General features: G+C 39.8%; 1 protein-coding gene across 1 annotated transcript in view; it reads left to right on the top strand.

Moving 5' to 3' along the window:
• Positions 1-23005, top strand: part of Phf20 (PHD finger protein 20) — a 128615-nt gene that overhangs the window by 40715 nt on the left and 64895 nt on the right. Inside the window, 2 exon segments of the mRNA XM_047538421.1 lie at positions 12915-13086; positions 14777-14861. Of these exon segments, the coding sequence (XP_047394377.1) occupies positions 12915-13086; positions 14777-14861 (257 nt within the window).

Here is a 23005-nt window from a genome sequence, read left to right as displayed (position 1 = left end):
CCTTCATAAATCTCATGGGATGGTGGTAAGGATCAAAAGAGATGCCATAAAAAAACAAAAAAGAGATGCCATATGTAAATGTAGTTTATAAATCCTGGAGATATTAATATGTGGGTAAATACTGACTAATTGGAGTAGAAACTCAAAAGGAAATTCTTTTTCTTCCTGGTTCCCACCCACTCCTATAGCATTTCTTTCTTTTTTTTTTTTTTTGGGGGGGGTACTGGGGATTGAATCCAGGGGAGCACTGAGCTGTATCCCCAGCCCTTTTTATTTTTTATTTTGAGACAGGGTCTCACTAAATTGCCCAGACTGACCTCAAACGTGTGATCCTCCTGCCTCATCTTCTTGAGTCACTAGTATTATAGGCCGGCACCACTGCACCCTGCCAGGGTGTGATGTTAGGCAGTTTGATTTTACTGGAAGGCAGTCATGATTCTGAGCAGTGAGGCTTCCTGGGGCTCAAGGACCTGCAGGGTTTACAAATCAGCGTTGTATCCCTGAATTAGACCTGAGCTTTCTGCCTTTTTGGACATGCCGGTAGTCCTTGTTCCTCAACTGGAACAATCGTTTCCTTTTCCTTGGTAAGCAAGTGCTATTAATAATTAATTTGTTTCTCAAACTTGAAAACATGAGTGGTGCCCCTAACCAAAAACTGTGTTTAGATGTAACTTTTAGAAACCACAGCAAAATGTCTTGTAAAATGCTACTTTAATAGTAACTTGTTGCTATGTAATAAATTTTCTCAGAATTTAGTGGTCTAGAACAATAAACAGTCATTATACTCTGAAGTGTCTGTAGGAACTACATTCAGAGCAGCCTAACCTGAGGTTTTGGCTCAGGGTCTCACAAGGTTGTAGTTGAAGGTGGCTCACTCATGGGGCTGATAAGTTGGTGTTGGTTTCTGGCAAAATGCCTCAGTTCCCTGCCAGGAGGACTTTTCCATAGGTATCTAGAATATTCTCAAGATGCAGCATCTAACTTCCCCTAGAATGAGAATCCAAGAGAGCACATTTGTGCATGTCTGTATGTTAAAATAATACATAACATTAAAGGTAAGGTTTACTTCTGAGGTATTAAGTTCATTTATTCACATTGTAATTCCATCGCCACCATCCATATCCTCAGCTTTTTCTTCTTCTTCCCAAACGGATACTCTGTGCACATCAATCAACAACTCCTGCTGAATGTGGGGGTGCACACCTGCAGTCCCAGCCACTTGGGAGGCTTATGTGAGAGAATCACTTGAACCCAGGAGTTTGAAGTCAGCCTGGGTAACATCTCAAAACAAAAACCAAGAAACAAAAGAAAAAACCTTTTCCAGTCCCCTGGCCTCTGGTAACCTCTAGTCTAGGTACTCTAGATACCTAATATAAGTGGAATCATACAGTATTTGTCTTGTTGTGAGTGCCTTATTTTACTTAGCATAATGTCCTAAGGTTCATCCATGGTATAGCATATGTTCGAATTTCATTCTATTTTATGACTGGATAATATTTAATTGTTTGAATGTGCCATTTTTTAAAAATCTATTTCTGTTGGACACTTGGCTTGCTTTCACCTTTTGATGGTGTGAATAATGCTGCTGTGAACATGGGTGTAGAAATATCTCTTAGAGTCTCTGTTTTCAGTTCTTTTGTGTATTTACCCAGAAGTGGAATTGAACTTTCAGCTTTTGGAAGTGTCACACCATCATTTCCATCATATTCTGTATGTTAGAATTGAGACCACATTCAGGGGAATAATTAGATTCTATCTTTTTAAGGGATGAGTATCAAATTTGCAGACATCTTCTAAAGTCACTGCAATTACTGTTTGAAAGTGATTATCTAATGCTAGGTTCCCTGTATCAAACCCACAATCTCCTGCATGCTAGGCAAGTGCTATACCACTGAACTGTGTCTCTAGCCCTGGATCTTTGTGGTCATTGCTTTCTAACCTTTCTGTGATACCACAACTGGACAGCTCTGATAAAGAGGTCCAGATTATGTAAAAGGACAATAAAAGATTCCCCATGGAGACCTTGCTGATCACCAGTTCTGTGCTTGCCAATACCCATTGGTCTATGGACTGCTCTGGGGAAACATTCATTTAGGGCCCAGCTGTGGGTCCCCTACATTTAGTTGCTATTTCCTTCCTTTTCTTCAATTACTTGCATATCCTTGTCCTCTTTTGTACTTTTATTCTTCTGTATTATGCTGATTTACTCATATATCACATGCTTTCTCAAAAATATGCCAGCCTCACCCCCTTCTTTTTTTTTTTTTTTTTTTTTTTTTGCGGTGCTGGGGATCAAACCCAGGGCCTTGTGCTTGCAAGGCAAGCACTCTACCGACTGAGCTATCGCCCCAGCCCTCACCCCCTTCTTGATCACCCGGAAAATGCCTTGTCGTCTTTCGGAACTGTAATCAAGTGTCTCCTCTTCCCTAGAGTTGTCTGGGCCCCTCCTCTTCCTTGTCCCTCTTTCTCTCCTTCTCTGCCTTTTGCTTCTCTCTGTCCTTGTTACCTGAAGGAGTCTTCTCTTGTTGGATCTGGCATACTTTATTATAATTATTTGTATCTTATTCTTCTTGGGAATACTGTAGTATATAAGCAACAGATGCCTTTAGGGGTACTTCATCCTCTGGGGAAGCAGGTCATTAACTTAAACAAGTAAATAGAGAAACCAATGAAATGATCACAGATTGAGGTCAATGCTATGCAGGAAGCAAGCAGGAAACTGACACAGGAGATAGGGGCCACTTGAGGTAGTGTGGTCCTGAGGCTGCAGGAGCATAAGGATATTACGTGCAAAGTACAAGCAGGGGAATTGTTTCAGGTAAAGGAAGCAGACTGGATGTGGGAATGTGCATGGTTTGACAGGACTTGAAAGGCTGGTGTGTCTTGTATCAGAGGGTCTGTCTTCCTAGCTACCATGATCACATGTCTTCATAGATTTGGTTCTGCATTTCCAAAACCTAGCATACTTTCCTGACTTGGGATAGATACTTAGAAAGTTTCTGAGGAATTTAGTTCGAAGACCTTCTTCTAATTTTTGATCATTCTCCCTGTCCTGTTTTATATGAGTGTTTGTAGTACTGGGGATTAAACCAGGGACGCTCTACCACTGCACCACATCCCCAGCCCTTTTATTTTTTATTTTGAGACAGGGTGTCACTAAATTGCTGAAGCTAACCTTGAATTTATGATCCTCCTGAATTGCTGGGATTATAGTCATGCCCCACTGTGTCAGCTTCTTGTCCTGTTCTGTTTGACATCAACTGTCCTGGTTTTCTGTAGCTTTTTGGTTGACTTGGTGACCAGTTGTACGACTTGCTTAATAAGGATGTCATAATAATCTCATTTACTATGAAGTTTTAGTTATCTGTCCTTTCCAAGTTGAATTTCAGATTACTATTATTATTATTATTTTTTGGTGGTGATTTTTAGGGATGAAATCCAGGGCCTCGCATGCTAGACAAGTGCTCTACCCTACTACTAAATAAGTGCTTTTCATACTTTTTGACCTTTGGAATAAAGCACTTTTATCTTGGTAATCACCATGTACATTTATCTTGAAATTGACAGATCTACTGGGATTGGTTTGTCTTCTTCACATCTCAAATGTGAATATCCCTTTTTTTTTTTTTTTTTTTTTGGGTACTGAAGACTGAACCCAGGGTAACTTTACCACTGAGCTATATCCCCAGCCCTTTGTTACTTTTTATTTTTATTTATTTTTATTATTTATTTATTTTAAAAATCAGTCCGCATTTTGTTTTACAGTACATTCATGTAAGTTCCTGCATTTCCAGGGTAACCAGATCATATTCAGGTTAGCATTGCTGGTAACAAAATCATACAACTTCCCTGGCTTCAAAAACAAGATAGGGCGATGCACATTAATACTTCTTTCCCTTTAATACTGCAGAAGATAATACATCATACACAAAAAATCTCTAAAACCACATGCCTTTTACAATCCAGTGTGAAGGCATTTTATGTTAAAATTAAGCCATATGGGACATGGGGAGAATAAGAGTTTCAAAGTTCCCTAACATTTCTGCCAATGCCATCTTTCTTTTAACTGCAAGGGGGAAGATTCAGCTTCAGTGCCTTGGGAAGTGAGGGATGGGAAAACAGGGTTATTGAATTCTAAAACTCATGGCTTTTCAGCCTACTTCTGTTAAAATTATTTAAATAACCTAAAATTTTAAAAAGAGTTAATATGAATAAAGGATAGTAATAGAGGAAGCACCTGGAAAAAAATTCTGCCAGTCGTTACTTTTTATTTTAATGTAGGGTCTTAGCTAAATTGTTTAGGCTGACCTTGAATTTGCGGTCCTACCTCCTGAGTAGCTGGGATTATTGTTGGTCTAGTGATATCATTGGTTAATTTTGATCATTCATTCTGGTTTGATTTTTTTTTTTTTTTTTTTTTTTTTGGGTGCTGGGGTTCGAACCCAGGGCCTTGTGCTTACAAGGCAAGCACTCTACTGACTGAGCTATCTCCCCAGCCCCTCTGGTTTGATTTTGTTTTTGATTTTTGTTGTGTATGTGTGTGTGTTGGTTTTATGGCTCCTGGTATTGATATGTGATTTTTTTAAAATAAGATACATGGCACAAGTAGGTCACTTGTGATTGTGAGCATGCTTGAGGCCCTTGTTTCAATCCTGGGTGCCTCAAAAAAAAAAAATAAATAAAAAATAAAAAAAAATGCATCCATTGAACATTTTTTGAATGCCTACCATATACTGGGCATTCTAGGGGAGAATTAGACGTTTGGCAAATGCTTTTCTCTCAGTACAAATGTTGAGGATTCTCTAAAGGTATTCTCCTAAACTTCTAATATCTGATTAGTGTAAAAGGAAGTCTGGGGCTGGAGATATAGCTCAGTTGGTAGAGTGCTTCCCTTGCAAGCATGAGGCCCTGGGTTCAATCCCCAGCACAGCAAAAAAAAAAAAAGGAAGTCTGATGAAAAAATTTGAAGTAGGTTTCAACACTCAGTTGCTGCTTCTGTGGACAGTAAACAGAGAAAGTAGGTTTGACTCAGGAACAGACTGGGAGGTGAGTGGTAGAAAAATGTATTTTAAGCTGGGTGCAGTGGCATGTGCCTGTAATCCTAGCAATTTGGGAGACTGAGGCAGGAGGAATGCAAGTTCAAAGCCATCAGCAACTCAGCGAGGCCCTAAGCAACTTAGCAAGACCCTGTCTCAAAATGAAAATAAATAAATAAAATAAAAAAATAAAGGGTGCTGGGGATGTGGCTCAGTGGATAAGCACCCTTGGGTTCAATCTCCAGCAGCAAAAAAGGAAAAATGTACTTTTAAAAGAGAAGGAGGGAAAAGCTAAGGATGTAGCTCAGTGTGAGTACTTGCATTCTATGTTCAAGACCCTAGGTTAGATCCCTAAATCAAAAAAAAAAAAAAAAAAAAAAAGTCAGAGGAGGGAGAAGAGACTACCCAAGAGGCTGAGGCAGGAGGATCACAAGTTCAAGGCCAACTTGGGCAACTTAGCAAGACAAATAAAAAAACTTAAAAAGGGCTGGAGTTGGAACTCAGTGGTAGATTGCCCCTGCATTCAATCCTAAGCATGACAAAATAGAGAAACAAACTTACAAACAAACAAATAAGTAAAAGAGAGAGAATGGGGCTTGACTGGGGATAATAGTATAAGGATAGAGCACTTGCCTAGCATGTGGGAGGCCATGGGCTTAAAGAGAGGGTAGCGGTGATGGGGAAAGGTTCATTCAGGTGCTTTAGAGAGTAACTGGAACCCAGATTCTTGAGCCCAGGCAGGCCATGGAAAGACAGTGTCTCTTTTCCAAGTGGTGCTGGTATGGGTGGGTATAGGAAGTCTGCGTAATTTTAGAGATATACTCCTTTACCCTTTTCCCTCCAGACTGTATTACTTGGTCTCTTTGCTTATAAGATAGGGTAGGGAATCCCAATGAAGCCACCAAGCTTTTCTTTGGGTTCTTTCCACCTTAGAGATCCTGATGCTTGGTCGTCTATTTCTTTAGGACCCAGCAGTTTGACTTTTTCATAATACAAATTCAGGAGTTTTTATTGAATAATGCAAGCAATGGGCATAGTCCCTGCCCTACAAAGTGCTTAACAGTCATGTGTTTATATGGATATTTAAAAATCCTGTTTGTGACTTAAGCTTCAAGTACGTGTGAGGAATCTTCAGTTCCTTTCTTTGAGGGAAGATGCTAAGTTTTTGAACACTTTTATATTTAATTTCTGATTGCCATTTCAAACTCTATTTTGGGGGGTTGAGGGTAGCTCAGTGAGGTGGCTCTGGGTTTATCCCCAGCAACAAACCCCCCAAATGCTCTTATTAGCTTAGGCACAGTTGACTCAAAAAGAGGTAGAAAACTTGATCCAACTAGTAACCACAGAAGCAATGGAAAATGTAGGTAAGGAACTACTTTCTGAAAAGGCCGTAGAGAAGGTAGGTAGGTAGGTAGGTTGGTTGCTCCTCCTCCTCTTCTTATTTTATATTATTTTATTGTGTGTGTGTGTGTGTGTGTGTGTGTGTGTGTGTGTTACTCCAGATGAATCCCAGGGACACTACCACTGAACTACATTTCCACATTTCCAGCCCTTTTTAATTTTTTGTTTTGAGACAAGGTCTGGCTAAATTGCCCAGTCCTTCCGAGTAGCTGAGATTACAGGTGTATTCCATTGTGCTGGCTCCCTGCTAATTTTCAACATCATTTTAGAAGCACCAGTCTGTGTGGTAACATACAAAAAATAAATGACAGGTATCAGTTTTGAAAGTGTGACAAAGTAATCATTGGAATGTGATGTGATAGTTTTCTGGGAAATACAAGAAGTTAAAAAAATTAGAACACTGAAACAGTATATACAGCGAGAATGTTTGCTTCTGCTCCTTTATCTATTCTGTTTCTGCTTTACCCTCATAGATTGTCTATTTCTTTCTATCATACCAATGTGTCTTTATTAAAATATTGTATGAACAAAACCAATCTATACTTAACACAAAGCTAATCATTAGATAGCTTGTATTATATAGATAGCTACAATTCCATAGCTTGCTTTTTTTTAATATATATTTTTTAGTTGTAGGTGAACACAATACCTTTATTTTATTTTTATGTGGTGCTGAGGATTGAATCCAGGGCCTCACACGTGCTAGGCCTCACACTGAGCCACAACCCCAGCTGCTGTAGCTTTCTTTTTCAAAATTTAATATATGTTGGAACTTTTTCTGTATCTATTAATTCATACAGTATCTCTTTCTTCTTCTTCTTCTTCCTTTTTTTTTTTTTGTACAGGGGATTGAACCCAGGGGCACTTTAGCACTAAGGTACATCTCTAGCCCTTTTTATTTTTATTTTGAGATAGGATCTTGATAAGTTGCTGAGGCAGGCCTTGAACTTGGAATTCTCTTGGCTCAGCATCCCAAGTTGCTGAGATTATTGGCATGTGCCACCATGTCTACAATCTTTATTCTTTTCTTTTTCTTCACAACTGTATGATGTTTCATTTTGTGCGTGTAATAACTGCATATAAGCACAGGCCATTCATGAAGCTATTGGTTGATATCTGTCCATTAAATAATTTTTAGAATTTTTAATTTAGAAGTATTTAGTTATTTATTTTATTTATTTATTAATTTTTTCAGGGCAAACAGGCAGAATTTTTACTAGCAACTAAATTTATGGCACACATAACCGACTGTCACAATTATGACTTCTTGGAGCATCCAGGGGTGTAAACATTAAACATTTATAAAAATAGGCCTTTGTTTTTTCCCAGCCTGCAAGTCTTTTATATTATTCCCCACCCCAACTCTCTCAAGATACATATTTTTTCTTGAGTTATACTAAAATAAAACCATTCCAGATCCCAGGCGGGCTAAGGGGGTGGGGGACGTTTAGTTGTGTTTCAAATAATTAATTAATTCATTTTGTGTTGCAGGGAATTTAACCCAGGTGCACTCTACCTGGGTGGGTTACATTCTCACCTCTTATATTTTTATTCTCAGCTTTTTTATTTTTATTTTGAGACTTATTTTGCTAAGTTGCCAAGGCTGACTTTGAACTTGCAATCCTCCTGCCTCAGCTTCCTGAATTGCTGGAATCACCAGTCCTTGAAAAAAAATATATTTTTATTTACAGAAGTAATATGTGACTAAATCTTGTAAAAATTCGAAGTATAAGCAAAAACCTCTTGGCCATTTGTAATCCTTCCCCCCCTACCCCCCCCCAATAGGTACCTTTCTGTGTGTGTGTACCTAACTCAGGGCCTTGCACATACCATGCAATTGCTGTACCACTGAACTACATCTTCAGCTCCCCATAGCTAACTTTTACTGATACTTTGGTGTTTAATATCTGCTTCTTCTGACTGATATTCCCATTGTTTAGAAAGGTGAGTTCTAGGTGCAGTGTTGGTTTGGAAGCTAACATATCAATTTCATCAGTCACTATCAGCCACAAATTGAAGCTTGAAATTCTGTTCCCTTTTCTGCCTATACAAATTTCATTTATACCTCTCTCTTTTTTTAATCTTAACTCATTCTCTCTAGCCAACCTTATAGTTATCTAAGAGTGAAATTACTCTTTTTATGGATAAAAAAGTTAGTTACCAGCCATTTTATGTATTTCAAGCTAATGGTTTTAAAGCTTAATCAGCCAGGTGCAGTGGCACACACCTGTAATCTCAGCAGCTTAAGAGGCTGAGGCAGGAGGATCACAAGTTCAAAGCCAGCCTCAACAACTTAGCAAGACCCTCAGCAATTTAGTGAAACCCTGTCTCAAAATGAAAAATAAAAAAGTCTAGAGATGTAGCTCAGTAGTGAAGCACCCCTGGATTCAATCCAGGGCAGGGGTTTGAACACATATGTGTGTATAATTTCTTCCAGGACTTGGAATTGGCAGGTCAGATGAAAGACACTTAATAAAGTCCTATTGACTATGAAGCTGAACTGTCCCCAAGGCAGATAGTAATTGTGATCTGCCAAGACTCACTGGGGTGATCTTTGAGATGGTTTTTGCTGCCTCCTTCTTTTCTGAAATGCAGTTAGGTACCCCACCCTCCTATGAGTAACTTGCCTCCTTGTCACACTTTAGGGAAATAGATAGGACCACTTATCTCTTGAGGAAACGTTGTCCCTTGGCTACTGTTAAGGCTCTTGGAGTAGTTTCTGTAGTTCTGCAGACAGTGGAATACCCTTGCCCAGGGGAAGAAAAAAATTATTTTTGTTTTTTAATTTTTTGCCTGTTGAAGATTTTTTTGAGTGAGGATAAAACTTTAGTCTTTAAGGACGCAGAGATTCCTTCAGATCTGTGTGTGTGCAGTGGAGTTGTAGTGTAGGAGTTCAGACTTGATTTTGTGAATCTTGACTTCCCAGACTTTTATTTATTTATTTAATATATAGACACAAAATCTTTATTTTATTTATTTATTTTTATGTGGTGCTGAGGATTGAACCAAGTGCTAGGCAGGCATTCTGCCTCTGAACCACAACCCCAGCCCCTTCCCAGACATTTAGAAGGCACTAACCAATAGAATTTAAAAGAATTTGTCCTGAGTTTCCTCACTTTCTATTTTGCCAAGTAAGGATAATTTAGAGTAAAATCTAATTATATAGTTTGCATGTTAATATGTGCTCATGTACAACATTCAAAACATACAAAAGGATATACATTGAGTAAAATAAGTCTTGTACTTCCTGTCTAGTTCCTTAACTATCCAGTTCCCCTCCCAAGAGACCAACCCACTTGATCATCCTTCCAGAAATAGCCCATGTAGTTAAACACAGGTATGAATGTTTTGGCTTTCTCCCCTCCCCCAAATAAGCGGTAGTGCATTCCAATGTTCGGTTTTACATCTCAGGGTCCCCTCTGCCTTCCACCGCCACTTCGCCACTTTTCTTAGATATCTTTTTTTTTTTTAAGATGTCGATAGACCTTTATTTTATTCGTTTAATTATATGTGGTGCTGAGGATCGAATCCAGTGCCTCACACATGCTAGGCAAGCACTCTACCACTGAGCCACAACCCCAGTCCTCTTAGATATCTTTTAAGATCACCTAAAACTGCTTCATTCTTTTTAATAGCTGCTTAATAGTAGTAAGGGTATTAAAAAATTACCAGTTTTAATTAAAAGGTATATTTCAACACCAAAACTTAGAAAGAATGTAATTACAGTACAAAGAAAGGTTCTGTAAATTAAATAAATTTAAGTCTGTAAAAATTAATTCACTGTATTAGTTAAAAGACCCTGTCTTTGAAAGCTCCAGCTGGTGATAGTAAAACATTAAAGAGAGTGGTTTGAATGGTGATATGTTAGGGCAGATTTTTATTTTACTTATTTTATTTTATTTATTTATTTATTTTTAGTTGTAGATGGACCTTTATTTTATTTATTTATTTTTATGTGGTGCTGAGAATCGAACCCACACATACTAGGCAAGCACCCTACCTCTGAGCTACAACACCCCAGCCTCACTCAGATTGTTACTTTACAGAGGTCATCAGTGCCTATAGGCGGAATGAATGAGAGAGCAAGAAGTTTATAATTGAGATGTTTGTGTCCTTTTTCCCATTTTACCAAGAGGAATAGATTTGGGAAATCCTGTCTTATTTCCTACAATTGTACTACTCAATTCTGCAGATCACATAGCCAGTCTGCTGTTAATGCTGTTAAGACATATTTATTGCAGCTGTCAGTTGGATTGGCATAGAAGACTAGTTTCAGGACTTTTTATTCCTTTGATTGATTTTTTTTTTTTTTTTTTTTTTTAATACTGGGGAACCAGGGGCCCCATCTCCAACCCTTTTTTGTATTTTATTTTATTTTATTTTTTTTTGCGGTGCTGGGGATCGAACTCAGGGCCTTGTGCTTGCAAGGTAAGCACTCTACCAGCTGAGCTATCTCCCCAGCCCTGTATTTGTTTTTACAGATAGAGTTTCATTGAGTTGCAGAGGGCCTTGCTAAGTTGCTGAGGCTGGCTTTGAACTCAAGATCCTCCTGCCTCAGCCTCCCAGGCTGCTGGGATTATAGGTGTGCACCACTGTGCCTGGCTGTTAATTTTTTTGAGCAATACATAATGTGTGCATAGTACCATTAGGAGTTTTGGAAAGAATGCTGTGTCATTCCTGTAGGAGGATGTACATGAAGTGATAGAGGCCTCAACTTGGGGAGGGACTGACATTGGAATGGGAAGTTGGAGTCTGAGAACCTTGAAATTGAAAAATTCACAGGACATGTGACCTTTGGGAAGAATAGGGAGAGCAGAATTTATCTACTGAACATTTATTGAGTGCTCAGTATATGCAAGGTTAGTGCCAAGCAAACTGCCTTAGAGGACATGAGTGGGAAGTTTGAAGAGGACACAATTTACAGATACTAGAAGCAAGCCTGTTTATTTAGGTAGCACCTACTTATTAGGACAGTACTATTCTAGGTGCTGGATATAGTAGGATGGAAATGTGCAAATTCAAGGGAGAAAATATAGGTAGACCCTAAAATTTACTCCAAAATAACAGTCTGATTAATATATTTAAGAGATCTTCTTTTTCTTTTGTTTGTTTATATTTTGGTACTGGGGATTGAACTCAGAGGCACTTTATCACTGAAGTTTATCCCCAGTTTTTATTTTTTATTTTGAGACAGGCTTCACCAATTTGCTTAGGGCCTTACAAGTTGCTGCAACTGTCTTCAAATTTGCGATCCTCCAACCTTAGATTCCTTAGCCACTGGGATTATAGGTGTGTGCCACCAACCCCAGCTTTATTTATTTACTTTTAATTAAAAAAAATTGTTTTAGTAGATGGATTAATACCTTTATTTTATTTATTTTTATGTGGTGCTGAAGATTGAACCCAGTGCCTCATACCAGCAGCATCACCTGGGAGCTTGTCAGAATGCTTGAATACTTGTTTTTTTAACGATGTTGGCAGTTGAACTCAGGGCCTCATGTGTGCTAGGCAAGTGCTTTACCACTGAGCTACATGCCCAATCCTTGTCAAAGCTCTTCACCCTAGTTTGGCCTACTGAATCAGAAGTTTCATATTAAACAAGATCCCCTTATGGTTTACATATACTTGAAAGTTTGAGAGGCCTTGCACTGGTGTACTAGGTCTGGCCACTAATCCATGGGTCTCTGTGACCTTGGTTGCTAATTATAAATTATAAGGGAGTCCAGAAAATGACATTACTTCCCAACTCTCAGTCCAGAAGGATGGGTAGAGTGGAGTGAAAGAGCCCATGTAAGGCTGAGCTCAGCAGTAGAGTACTTGCCTAGCATGTGCAAAAGGTTCAATCTCCAGCACTGCAGGGAAGAAAAAAAAAAGTTCAGTTCATCTACTAAACTGACCATTCTTTTCTACAAGTAACCACTGTTATAAGTTTTTTGCGTATATTTTTATCTTATTTTAGAAATAGACAGTTTACACATTCAGTGTTTTGAATCACATTGTGGGAGAGCTTTCTATACCTTTGCACATAGAATCATCTTGTTCTTTTTAAGGACTGCATAGCATTCCATTGCATGGATTACAAAATACTTATAATGGAGACTGTCAGGTGGAGTCTGGGTTGCATGATCATTCTAATATATTGGCATACATTAAATATAATCCACTTATTAGATATTTGCTTCCTGCTACCTGTGTGCTCCAGCCTTTTGTATATGTCATCTCTTTCAACTGGCAACCCACTTTACATGGGGGAACTCAGGTTCTGAAAGGTTAGTTTAATAGTTCATAAACTGTGTAATATCTAGGTTGGGATTTGAACCTGTTACCTGCATAGTTTATTTGACCCAATTACACAGATCTCCAAATGTTAGGCCTTTAAGACTTTGGTAACATGTTTCTGTGGGAAGAGGTTTGATAGGGTACCTTTTGGATATTTTGGGTAGATATTAAAGGAATTTTAATTCTTTTCTGACTCAGGTATCCAGCTCATATAGAAGACATTGACTACGAAGAAGGAAAAGTACTCATTCATTTCAAGCGTTGGAACCATCGTTATGATGAGTGGTTCTGCTGGGACAGTCCTTATTTACGCCCTTTAGAGAAAATACAACTGAGGAAAGAGGGTTTACATGAAGAGGACGGCTCTTCTGTGAGTAATAAATCTGGCGAGTTCTATAATGAGTGGTATCAACCATTGGACTGTTTGTGTTCCATTCAAAATGTCTTTGATGTTCAGTGTGAAAGTCAATAGCAGCTGGGAGCCAGTCCTTATTTTGGCCTATAGTTGTATCCCTGAGATCTCTCTGGTGCCTGGGGCTCTTGAAGTATTTCATTCTTCATCTGTTTGATGTGATTGACATGACAGCTTATAAACTAACTAGGCTGAACTGCATCGATGATGAACCAGGGACCTTATTTATTTATTTATTCCCTTTTTTGGTACTGGGGAATTGAACCCAGGGGCACTTTACCACTGAGCTACATCTCCAGACCTTTTTATTTTTTATTTTGAGATAAGGGTCTCACTAAGTTGCTTAGGGCCTTGCTAATTTGGTGAGGCTGGTCTTGAACTTGTGATCCTCCTGCCTCAGTGTCTAGAGTTACTGGGATTACTGACGTGCTGGAATTATCAGTGGAATTCCTGAGTTACTGAGATGCTCAGCACCTTATTTCTTTTTTATACCAGTGTTTTCCTGCCTTTAGAACAATTCCTGGCACATAATAGGCTTTCAGTAAATATTTGTTGAATAAATGAATGAATGATTGAATTCTAGATCCTCTGTATCTAGAATACTGTATATAGATATTCTAAACATCTAGATCATTTATTAAGCTCACCTGATGCCTGATCATTTGTAAACCTATCATTCTGTGTGTGGATTCTGTGCTGCTTACTTATTCTAGGTCTTTTATAAGCCCTTGAGGAACCCAGAATTGATTGGATTGCATTCCTGTTTTCTGAATTTTATCACTATGCCTGGAGCGTCTATTGACTTCACAATGACTTACCCAGACTGTGGTGTAGCTTGGTGGTAGAGTCCTTGCCTAACATGTGCAAGGCCCTGGGTTTATACTCTCCAGCACCACCCCCCCCACACACACATACACACAATAAATAAAATAAAATGATATATGAAGTATTAGTTTTAAGTTTTTAAAACAGGCACTGAGACTTCTGTAATAGTTCTGCTGGTTTTAGATCTGACTCAACCTGGATTTTGTTTTCCATTTTAACCTTCACTAGGGAACTTGAACTCTGGCTGGCCTTTTTTGGGTTTTCCTTCCAATATTGTTTTATTTGATTATTCAGTATTCATTCTACAGAATTTATCAATGCAAACCATGTGCTGGGAAAAGAGTACAAAATATTAAAGGTGAATGGGTGGCTCCTTTGGCAAGAAATCTTATAGACGTGTGGGTGGCATTAAATAGTGTGACTGTTGCTTCCTTGAAGATGAAGTAACTTCATTTCTTCCAGCTCTAAATTGGGTGTATTCCCTGGTGACCCTGGGTTCTTAAACTTGCTTTTATTGTTTATTCTGGATATGGGGGTGTATATCCTCAAAGCTGTGCTGTCCTTGCCCAGATCTCCCTGGCCTGGGGATCTGGTCCCAGTCCTTTTTTTTTTTTGACTCTCTGCTGAACAGCAGAATCATCTTTCTCTTTCCCAATAGCCCATTCCCCCTTCTCACTCTCTTGTCAATCCCAGCTTCTTTTATGAATTTGGTACTATGCGTGTCCTATGGAATTCAGTTGGTAACAGGGTTTTTTTTTTTTTTTTTTTTTTTTTTTTTTTTTTTGTGTGTGTGTTTTTTGTTTGTTTTTGTTTTGTTTTTTAGGAATTTCAAATAAACGAGCAGGTCCTTGCTTGCTGGTCTGATTGTCGTTTTTACCCGGCCAGAGTCACTGCTGTTAACAAGGATGGTAAGGCATTTGAGTTGTAGTTATTTTTACTTATGACTTAGGGGATGTTTATAACATGATAGTTTGGTAGCATATTATATTTATTACCTATGAGTCCCCTTTCTTCAAGTTAATCAGTATTTTAGGAGTTAGGAAGAGATTACAAATGGAAAGAAAGCTGGATAAGAAGTGAGTCTTGATTCTTCTCCTAAATTTCAGTCTTTGTTTTCTAAAGCAATCATAATTCATCTGTCATTCTGCTGGGAAGGGTATGCGTCCTTGCTGTTTAGGACTATCATATAATTTGTAGTAAGCCTCTGTTGTTTCTTGTGCTTTGTGGCTACAAAGTCATAGAGGAAAGACATGAAGATGCAGGGATACAAAGTTGGGTTGCCTTTGCCAAAGTTTGGAACTTGTGAGGAGACAGGACAGGGGAAACAAGACACAGAGACTCTCCTTTTGCTAGCACAAGGGTAGGGGAAGGGTTATATATGGTCAGGATCCTGGCACCCACAGAACAAACTCTAGATCCAGGTGATCACCTTTTGTTAAAAACATTCTACAGGATGTTTGTGGTATAGCTTGCTCTCTGAAGTGAATGTTTAGGGCAGTTGGGCTTCTTTGTGCCACTGTTAGAGGTGACTGTAAAGCCAGATTGCAGAATTGAGTGTGTAATTCAGTGATAGAGTGCTTGCCTAGCATGCGCAAGGCCCTGGGTTTCATCCCCAGCACTGAAGGGGAAAAAACAAACCTGCTTGATTCCACACATTCCCCTCCCCGTCCCCAGTGAAGTTATTCACGTATTTGTTCAGTACTCTGCTAAGAGCTAGTTCTTAAGCTGACTATGTTTTGTCTGAGAATAGCTGAAATAGACTCCAAAGCACAATTACGTCTTTTGAGTTGAGTAAGCAGTTATTGGTCTTCCAGTTTGTGGCAGCTTAGTCCTTTTGGATAGCATCTTGTTTCCCTAAATTACTTCTATAAGCTGTGTTCCTAATAAAATCCCTGTTATTATTTTTCATATGTATCACATTGACCTAAAAAGTCTTCTTTTGGGGGGAAGCTTACATATATTAAACTGCTTCAAATCATTTTAACAACAGATATACTTGTGAGCGAAGAAGGAGAAAAAAAGACATACTTTGTCTTTTCAGATTCTTGTTTTTAAGTTTGCCTTTTCTTCTCTAAATGACTTTTGAAGTCAGTGATATGAAGTACATATGTTCTGTTTGCATGTAAATGTTCCTGAAAAGTCAGTGGGCTGATGTGTGCTGATCAAGTCGTATCCTCCCTCAAATAATATATCCATTGGAGTTTTGCTTCCTTGGGGAATGACTGTTCTTTAGCTCAGATGAAAGTTCTGAGTGGTGAGATAAGTAACTCCTTAGATAAAGGAGGTAGCAGATGGTGAGGAACATTTCTCTTTTGTTCCAGTGATATCCTAGAGTCCCATGGGAAACAGACACGGGGGGGGGGGGGGGGGGGGGCAGTGGGATTGGATGAGGGAATGGCAAAGGAGGAGCAGGCTGACAAAGAGGGTTTTAGGAGCCCCGGCAGTCCTCTTTTAGAGGAGCGGAGGGTATCTTAGTGGAGGCAACAAAGGCTTAGGAATCTACAGATTTCATCTAGTATCTGCAAATCTCAGAATTTGGGGGACAGGTGGAATCTAGTTCCAGACAGAATGAAGTCAGTGCTGAGGTGAGCTACCAAGAGTAGGCAGGGCAGGAGCATGGAACTCTACAGAGTTTCATGTGTGGGATGGGACTGAAATTTCTTGAAATAGTTATTTAAGGACTAAAAGTTGTTGACCACATTATTAGTGATAGTTAATTAGGTGTTTTCAATGATTTTTAAATGGGGGCAGCCAGGACATTGCAAATTAAAAAAAAAGGAAAGAAAGAAAAGGAAAGAAAAATGTCTTTTCAGTTGTGTTTCTTCCATGAACTGATATTATAAGGGGGAGCATCTTGAGGTTATGGTTGTTTCTAAAATGGTCTTTTTGTCCAGTGAATTTTAGTTAATTGATGCACATGAAGAATGAGTAGAAACTTTTGCCAAAACCTGCTTTCCTGAAGTTCTTAGGTCTGAAGTTCTGTATTGTGCTGCCAGCCTTACTTGTTCTTGAGATTAATTGAATGAAGGAGTAGAGGGCACAGGCTGGGAAAATCCTGAACCTGGGAACTTAATGGTACAGGCTGGTGGTACTATTGCCACAGTGGGGTAGTGAAGGGAAAGCTGGCCTTTGTGGGAGCTCAGATCTGTGCCTGGTTTGGAGGTAAAGATAAGGATTCTTCCCCACCACCCCCTTTCCCAGTGCTGGGGTGGAACCCAGAACCTTGCACATGCTAAGAAAACCTCTCAACTATACCCCAGCCCAAGACAATGATTTTTCATTCTGTGTTGGGATTAGAGTTTATCCCTGGAAGCTGGCGGGCAGTTTTACTTCATCATAGTTCATTATAAGGCATATGGGATTAGGAGCTATAGTGCTCCTTCCTTCCCTGGAATTCTCCGCTGTGCCTTGCTTTTGTCATTAGGAAGGGCCACCACAGCTTAATAGTCCTGTGAGGAGGAGCTCTGCTGGCAAGGTGCCTCCTTTATTTCCTGTAAATGGCACTTCTGTCTTCTTAGTGCTGCTAGGAGGATATGGATAATGAAGTGACAACTTTTAAATTCTTCTTTGGTCTGATTTTCTTACCACTCTTAACCTCCATGGTGGTTTTGCTGAGGCTGAGCATTGATTGAGCAGGTTAGTGGGGAGCAGTGACTTCTGGCACTACAGAATCTGGAATGATTGAATCAGAACTAAATAATGATTTGAGAATTTCTTAGGGTAATTAGTTAGCACTTGGAAAATAAGGAGGACAGTGCCATATTAATTAGCTTTTTGTTTGGGATGGTTCTGTGGTGGTAGAAACTGAGCCACATTTAGTGTGAAGGCAATCGTAGTTGGTAGCTTGGTAGACCCCCAGTCTATGTTGGAGTAAAAGAAGGGATTCTGCTTTCTCATAGAATCTTTTTTTTTTTTTTGGTGCTTACACCACAGCCTTGTGCTTACAAGGCAAACACTCTACCGACTGAGCTATCTCCCCAGCCCTCTCATAGAATCTTTGTTTGGAACCTAGCTCTTGTGAGTTGACCTCATCTCTTTGCTGGGACTGCTCAACTCCCCCTTTCAACATGGGGGAAATCAGAGCCCCCTGTCTTTCAGGACTCCATGCCCCCAGTAGAGGGGCACTCTGCTCTGCAAGGCATTCTTTCTGGGGAAACTGCAGGTAGGTTAGCATTTATGACAAAATGGGGGATTGTTTCTTCCTATGGATCTGTGGTTCTTTAACTTGACAGAGTGGACAAATCAGGTCCCTCTTCCTAAAAAACATGCATATTTTTGGGTCATGTGCTTCCCCTTTCCCCTAGTTCAGTCTCTTTGGGACAGTGCCCAAGGCGTTCTTTTGTAACAGGAGATGCTATGGAAATGGTCTGTATGCTCAAGTCTCTGCTGCAGCAGTTCCTATTTTTTGTTTTCTTCATGCTGTAACTGATCCTACATTTGAAATGTGGGGAATTTGGTACATTGTGAACAGCTTTGCACAGAGATAAAAGGAAGATTGAGGCCCACACATGCAGGTGCTACAGCACTTTGTTGTCATTTTCTGTTGGGGGAAAGGATTGGTGCTTCCCTTGTAAAGTGACTTGGTAGATGGTAATTAGAATCACTTATTGATCCCTTACTCTGTGACAGGCCCTGTGCCAGGTGATTTCCATGTCTTAGCTCAGTCTTTACACAAATGTGGAAAGTTTATTGCTATTAACCCTGTCCTCCTTTTATAAATGAGGAACTGAGCTTGCGGGAGAGACTGCTTAAAGCACATAAATGGTAGAGCAGAGATCTGAGTGGAGGTCTGTGGGGGCTCAGGAGTTCCTGACCTGCATTTCCCACAGTACCAGGCTGTTCTCCACAGCATTGGAGGAGGGTTTTCCTTAAAGGGCAGGAGTTGCGGATTATGGCCTGGTGTTCCCTGGTATAATGCTAGTGTAGGTGAAGGTGCTCTGTGTTTTCTGAAGCTTGGTGGTGTCTTTGGAGGCCTTATTGAGAGAGAGGTCGGGGGGGGGACTGTAGTCCTAGACCCTGCTTAGTAATTACAGACTCTTGCTCCAGATTCATTTGAGCAACTAGAAATCAAACAAGGAATTGTAACAGATGAGCAGTTTTGGAAATTTTCAGCTACAGAAATTAAGCCCAGTATGTAAAATTGCTCAGAAGTAAAGGCTTAGGGGAAGAGAAGGTGGGCCTTCAATCCTATGCATATTTCTGTCCACCCACTGAGGCAAGTTGTGGAAACCTCAGGACTTGAGGAACCCACCATCTGTGATCTTTGGAATTCTCTGATTCTTGGAGAATGAATGGGCTAGAGAAGGGGCCTGGAGTAACAGTTGTGATAGATCCAAGAGCAGCAGAAATCTGTCCAGAGCCAGGCACATTGGCACATACCTGAAATCGTAGTGATTTGAGAGTTTGAGGCAGGAAGATTACAAGTTTGAGGCCAGCCTTAGCAACTTAGCAAGACCCTATCTCAAATTAAAAAATAAAAAGGGCTGTGAATGTAGCTTAATGGTAGATAGCTCCTGGGTTCAATTCCCAATACCACAAAAAACAAACAAAATCCCACTCCCCCCGTCATACACAAAATCCAAACAACCCCCGCCCCCCAACACAAAATTGCCCAATCCAAAGTCATCTATGTATCCCTACTTCCTTGGTCTTGGAGAATATAAGCTTGGCATGCATCACTGGTTCTGTTCTTAACATCCTTTCAGCTATTCCTGGTTGCTCTAAGATTGTCTGATACATGGAATTCTTAATCCTTGGAGACGCAAGGCTGAGAAACTTTGATTCATCTGGTATGGGTAAGAACAGAGGTTTCTTAAGGGAACCCAAGGTGGTAACCCTTGTGTCAAGTTGGAGGAGATACAACAGAATACACTGTTTCCTTTGTTGCTGGGGTTAAAATCCAGGGCCTCATGCTGCTAAGCTTGTGCTGTACCACTGAACTACATCCCCAGCCAGTATTTATTTTGATTTCTGTCTTTTACATGGTATTCACTAGATGTTGTTTGTGACCATAGCAGAGCTCTGTTATTCGCAACCTGTGGGAGAATTCCACAGGAAGACCCTCTTTTAGTTATACATGAAACCACGAAAGTAGATTTCGGGCTTGTCTATTATTCCTTTGGATATTTATTTATTTATTTATTTACTTATTTATTTACCAGGAATTGACCCACGTCCCCAGCTCTTTTTATTTTTTATTTTGTGATAGGGTTTCACTAAGTTGCTTAGAGCCTTGCTAAGTTGCTGTGACTGGCCTCAGACTTGTGATCCTCCTGCCTTAGCCTCCCAAGTCACTGAGATTACAGGCAAATGCCACCCGGCCCTTCTGATTTATTGAAATCCAAGTTAGGCTGTGTTCAGCATGATCCTGGGAGGAAGTTTCAAGATGATCTCTTGTAGTCTCCTATAAGTCAAAAAGGTCAGGAATAGAGTATTGATATCTAAGGACAGTGGCCCTTGAGCACCTTTGACCATAGTTTAGGTCATTTCAGAGAGACCAGCAGTGTTCTGGGTGTATAGTTTAGACATAGGCTGAGCAACTTGAGTTATGGGCAATGTGAGCTTATAGGAAAAGAACTGGTCATAGGTTAGCAGGCAGGCTTGGGTTCTCATCCTCTCTCTGCCTTAGACTTCCCATGGAATTGGGGGTCCTTCATATAAGGCCTCATTCTGGAGTCTGCCTTCAAGAGGAAACTCCAGAACTAATTAATTAATTAATCAAACCTCAGAATTAACCCCAAATAGCTGTTGGGTACTACTATCTAATATTGCCCTTTTGCATGGTGGAAATGTCTGTAAAAATGACAGTTTTTATTTTGATGTTACTGACTTTGATGATAAACAGTTGAAAGTATAGGCTTGTGTGACTTCCCAGCAAATTAAATTACATGTAATTTTTGGTACTGGGGATTTAAACCTAGGACACTTAGGCACTGAACTACATACCCAGACCTTTTTATTTTTTATTTTGAGACAGGGTTCCCCTAAATTGCTTAGGGCATTGCTACATTGCTGAGGCCAGCGTTGATCATGCAGGCTTACTGCTTTAGCCTCCTGAGTTACTGGGATTATAGGCATATACAACTGCGCCGGGCTAATTTTTCAGATTTCACTAGAACTGGATTCTTAAAAACTTCCTGATCCATCTCCCTCCTACTTTACTTCCAGGCTGTGCAGAGCTACACCACATTTGGACAAGCAGGTTCTGTTCAGAATTCTGCAGTATCACTAATTGTTACTCTTTTGCTTGCCTGCACCCTCGCACTTTAGACAGTTTTTGGAAAGAGAGGATCCTAGACCTCTGTTGTAGGGACTCACAAGTCATTGCTGAGCTGCCTTATGTAGAGAATTGTTTCTGTTTTCATCCTTAGTCTTCCTGGATCATGTTCTGCCATCTTATTGTTGGTGTTTTACTCCACCAAGCCTAACTATGCATCCTGATATCTTTGCTAGTCAGTTTCTTTCTGATTGGTGACATATCAGTAAATAATCACCTTTGTTTTGTAATGCCCAGGAGTAAAGATCAGTAGGTGATTATTAATTGCCTATGACAGTGCTTCTCTGACTTTTATATCAGAATCACCTGCAGGACTTGTTAAAACAGTTCTGTGCTCCACTCCCAGAGTTTTTGATTCAGCATATCTGAAGTAGGGCTAGTAATTTGCATTTCTGACAAGTTCCCAGGAGTTATTGATGCTGCTGTTCACACTTTGAACACTGGTCTACTGTGACCTAGGCACTGTGTAAGGAAGAAACTGATGCAAGATGTTGGCTTTGTCCTGAAGAGCCTTACTTCAAGTTAGAATCTATATATATATGAAGGTAAACCTAAGTGTGAAGTTTTGCAGGCCAGGTGCCAAATGTAGAGAGAAGGCCAGGAAGCTTTCCCAGGAGTGTTTTGGTCATTTGAACTGACCATCTGAGAATCAGTAAGTGGAACATTCCAGGCAGGAAAACATTTTGATAAAGACATGCAGATGGGAGTGTTACAGGCACTTTTAGTGGATAGCAAGTCATTTTGAGTTGGTGGGTATCTGATTCTAGTAAAGACAGAGAGTCTTGAAAAATGGGCTCAGATTGTGTTGGACTTTGAATACAAGAGAGTCGGCTAGCTGTTGACAAGTCTTGTTTAGGACAGAAGGAAAGGTGACCTGGGGAGAGAATGTACTCATGAGGTAAAGCTCGGCCTGGTGGCAAGCCCCTGTAGTCCTAGCTACTCAGGAGCCTGAGGGAGGAGGATCCCTTGGCCCTAGGAGTTTGGAGTCAACCTGGGCAACATAGCAGGACCTTGTCTCTTAAAAGAAGAAAGAAAAAGAAGAAAGTAACCAGGAGATCTTAACTTCCTTGTTGCATTCTTCTGCTCCCACCTGTCAGGGATTTTTATTAGGTGGGAAATCAGTCTGAAAATTGAACTGTTTACTAGTGGTGAACCATTACATGATTATCAGTTGTTAACTAGAAATCTTGAGATAAACTGCAACTTAAAAAAAAATTTTTTTTTTTTTTAATCTCTGGGGGTTGGAGCAAGGGAGAAAGAATGCAGAATTAGTTATGCTTCTAAGAGGTAAAGGGTTGAAAGCTTTGGTTTGTGTGTAACTAATGAGAACTTTTGTAGTTGAATTTTTATTTTGGAAGATATGAATATTTGAGGGTTGGGGTGTAACATAGTGGTAGAATTTGGGCTTAGTACGTGCAAGGCTATAGGTTTGATCCCTAGCACCAAAACAGAGTGGTCGGGGGAGGAATGATCCTTAACACTTTCTTCTAATGGAAAAAAATAAAATAAAACTGACAATAGGGCAGGTAGCATTTAGTGTTTTGACTAAGTCTCTTTTAAAATATTGTAACAGGAAGATAATTCATATGGATTTTAAGATTAGTATAACCTCTAAAAACATACTTTTAGCAGAATTTTTGAAGTTTGGAGGATATTATTTATTGAGGGTGTAGCTCAGTGGTGGAGCATGTGCTTAGCATGGAGGAGGCTGTGGATTTGATTTCCCAGCATCAGAAAACAAAACCAAAAAGATATTACTGCTCCCAAGCCCAGAAA

This window comes from Sciurus carolinensis, chromosome 2 (genome assembly GCF_902686445.1).
Source record: "Sciurus carolinensis chromosome 2, mSciCar1.2, whole genome shotgun sequence".
In the NCBI taxonomy this organism is placed as follows: Eukaryota; Metazoa; Chordata; class Mammalia; order Rodentia; family Sciuridae; genus Sciurus; species Sciurus carolinensis.
This window is presented reverse-complemented; position numbering and strand designations above follow the sequence as displayed.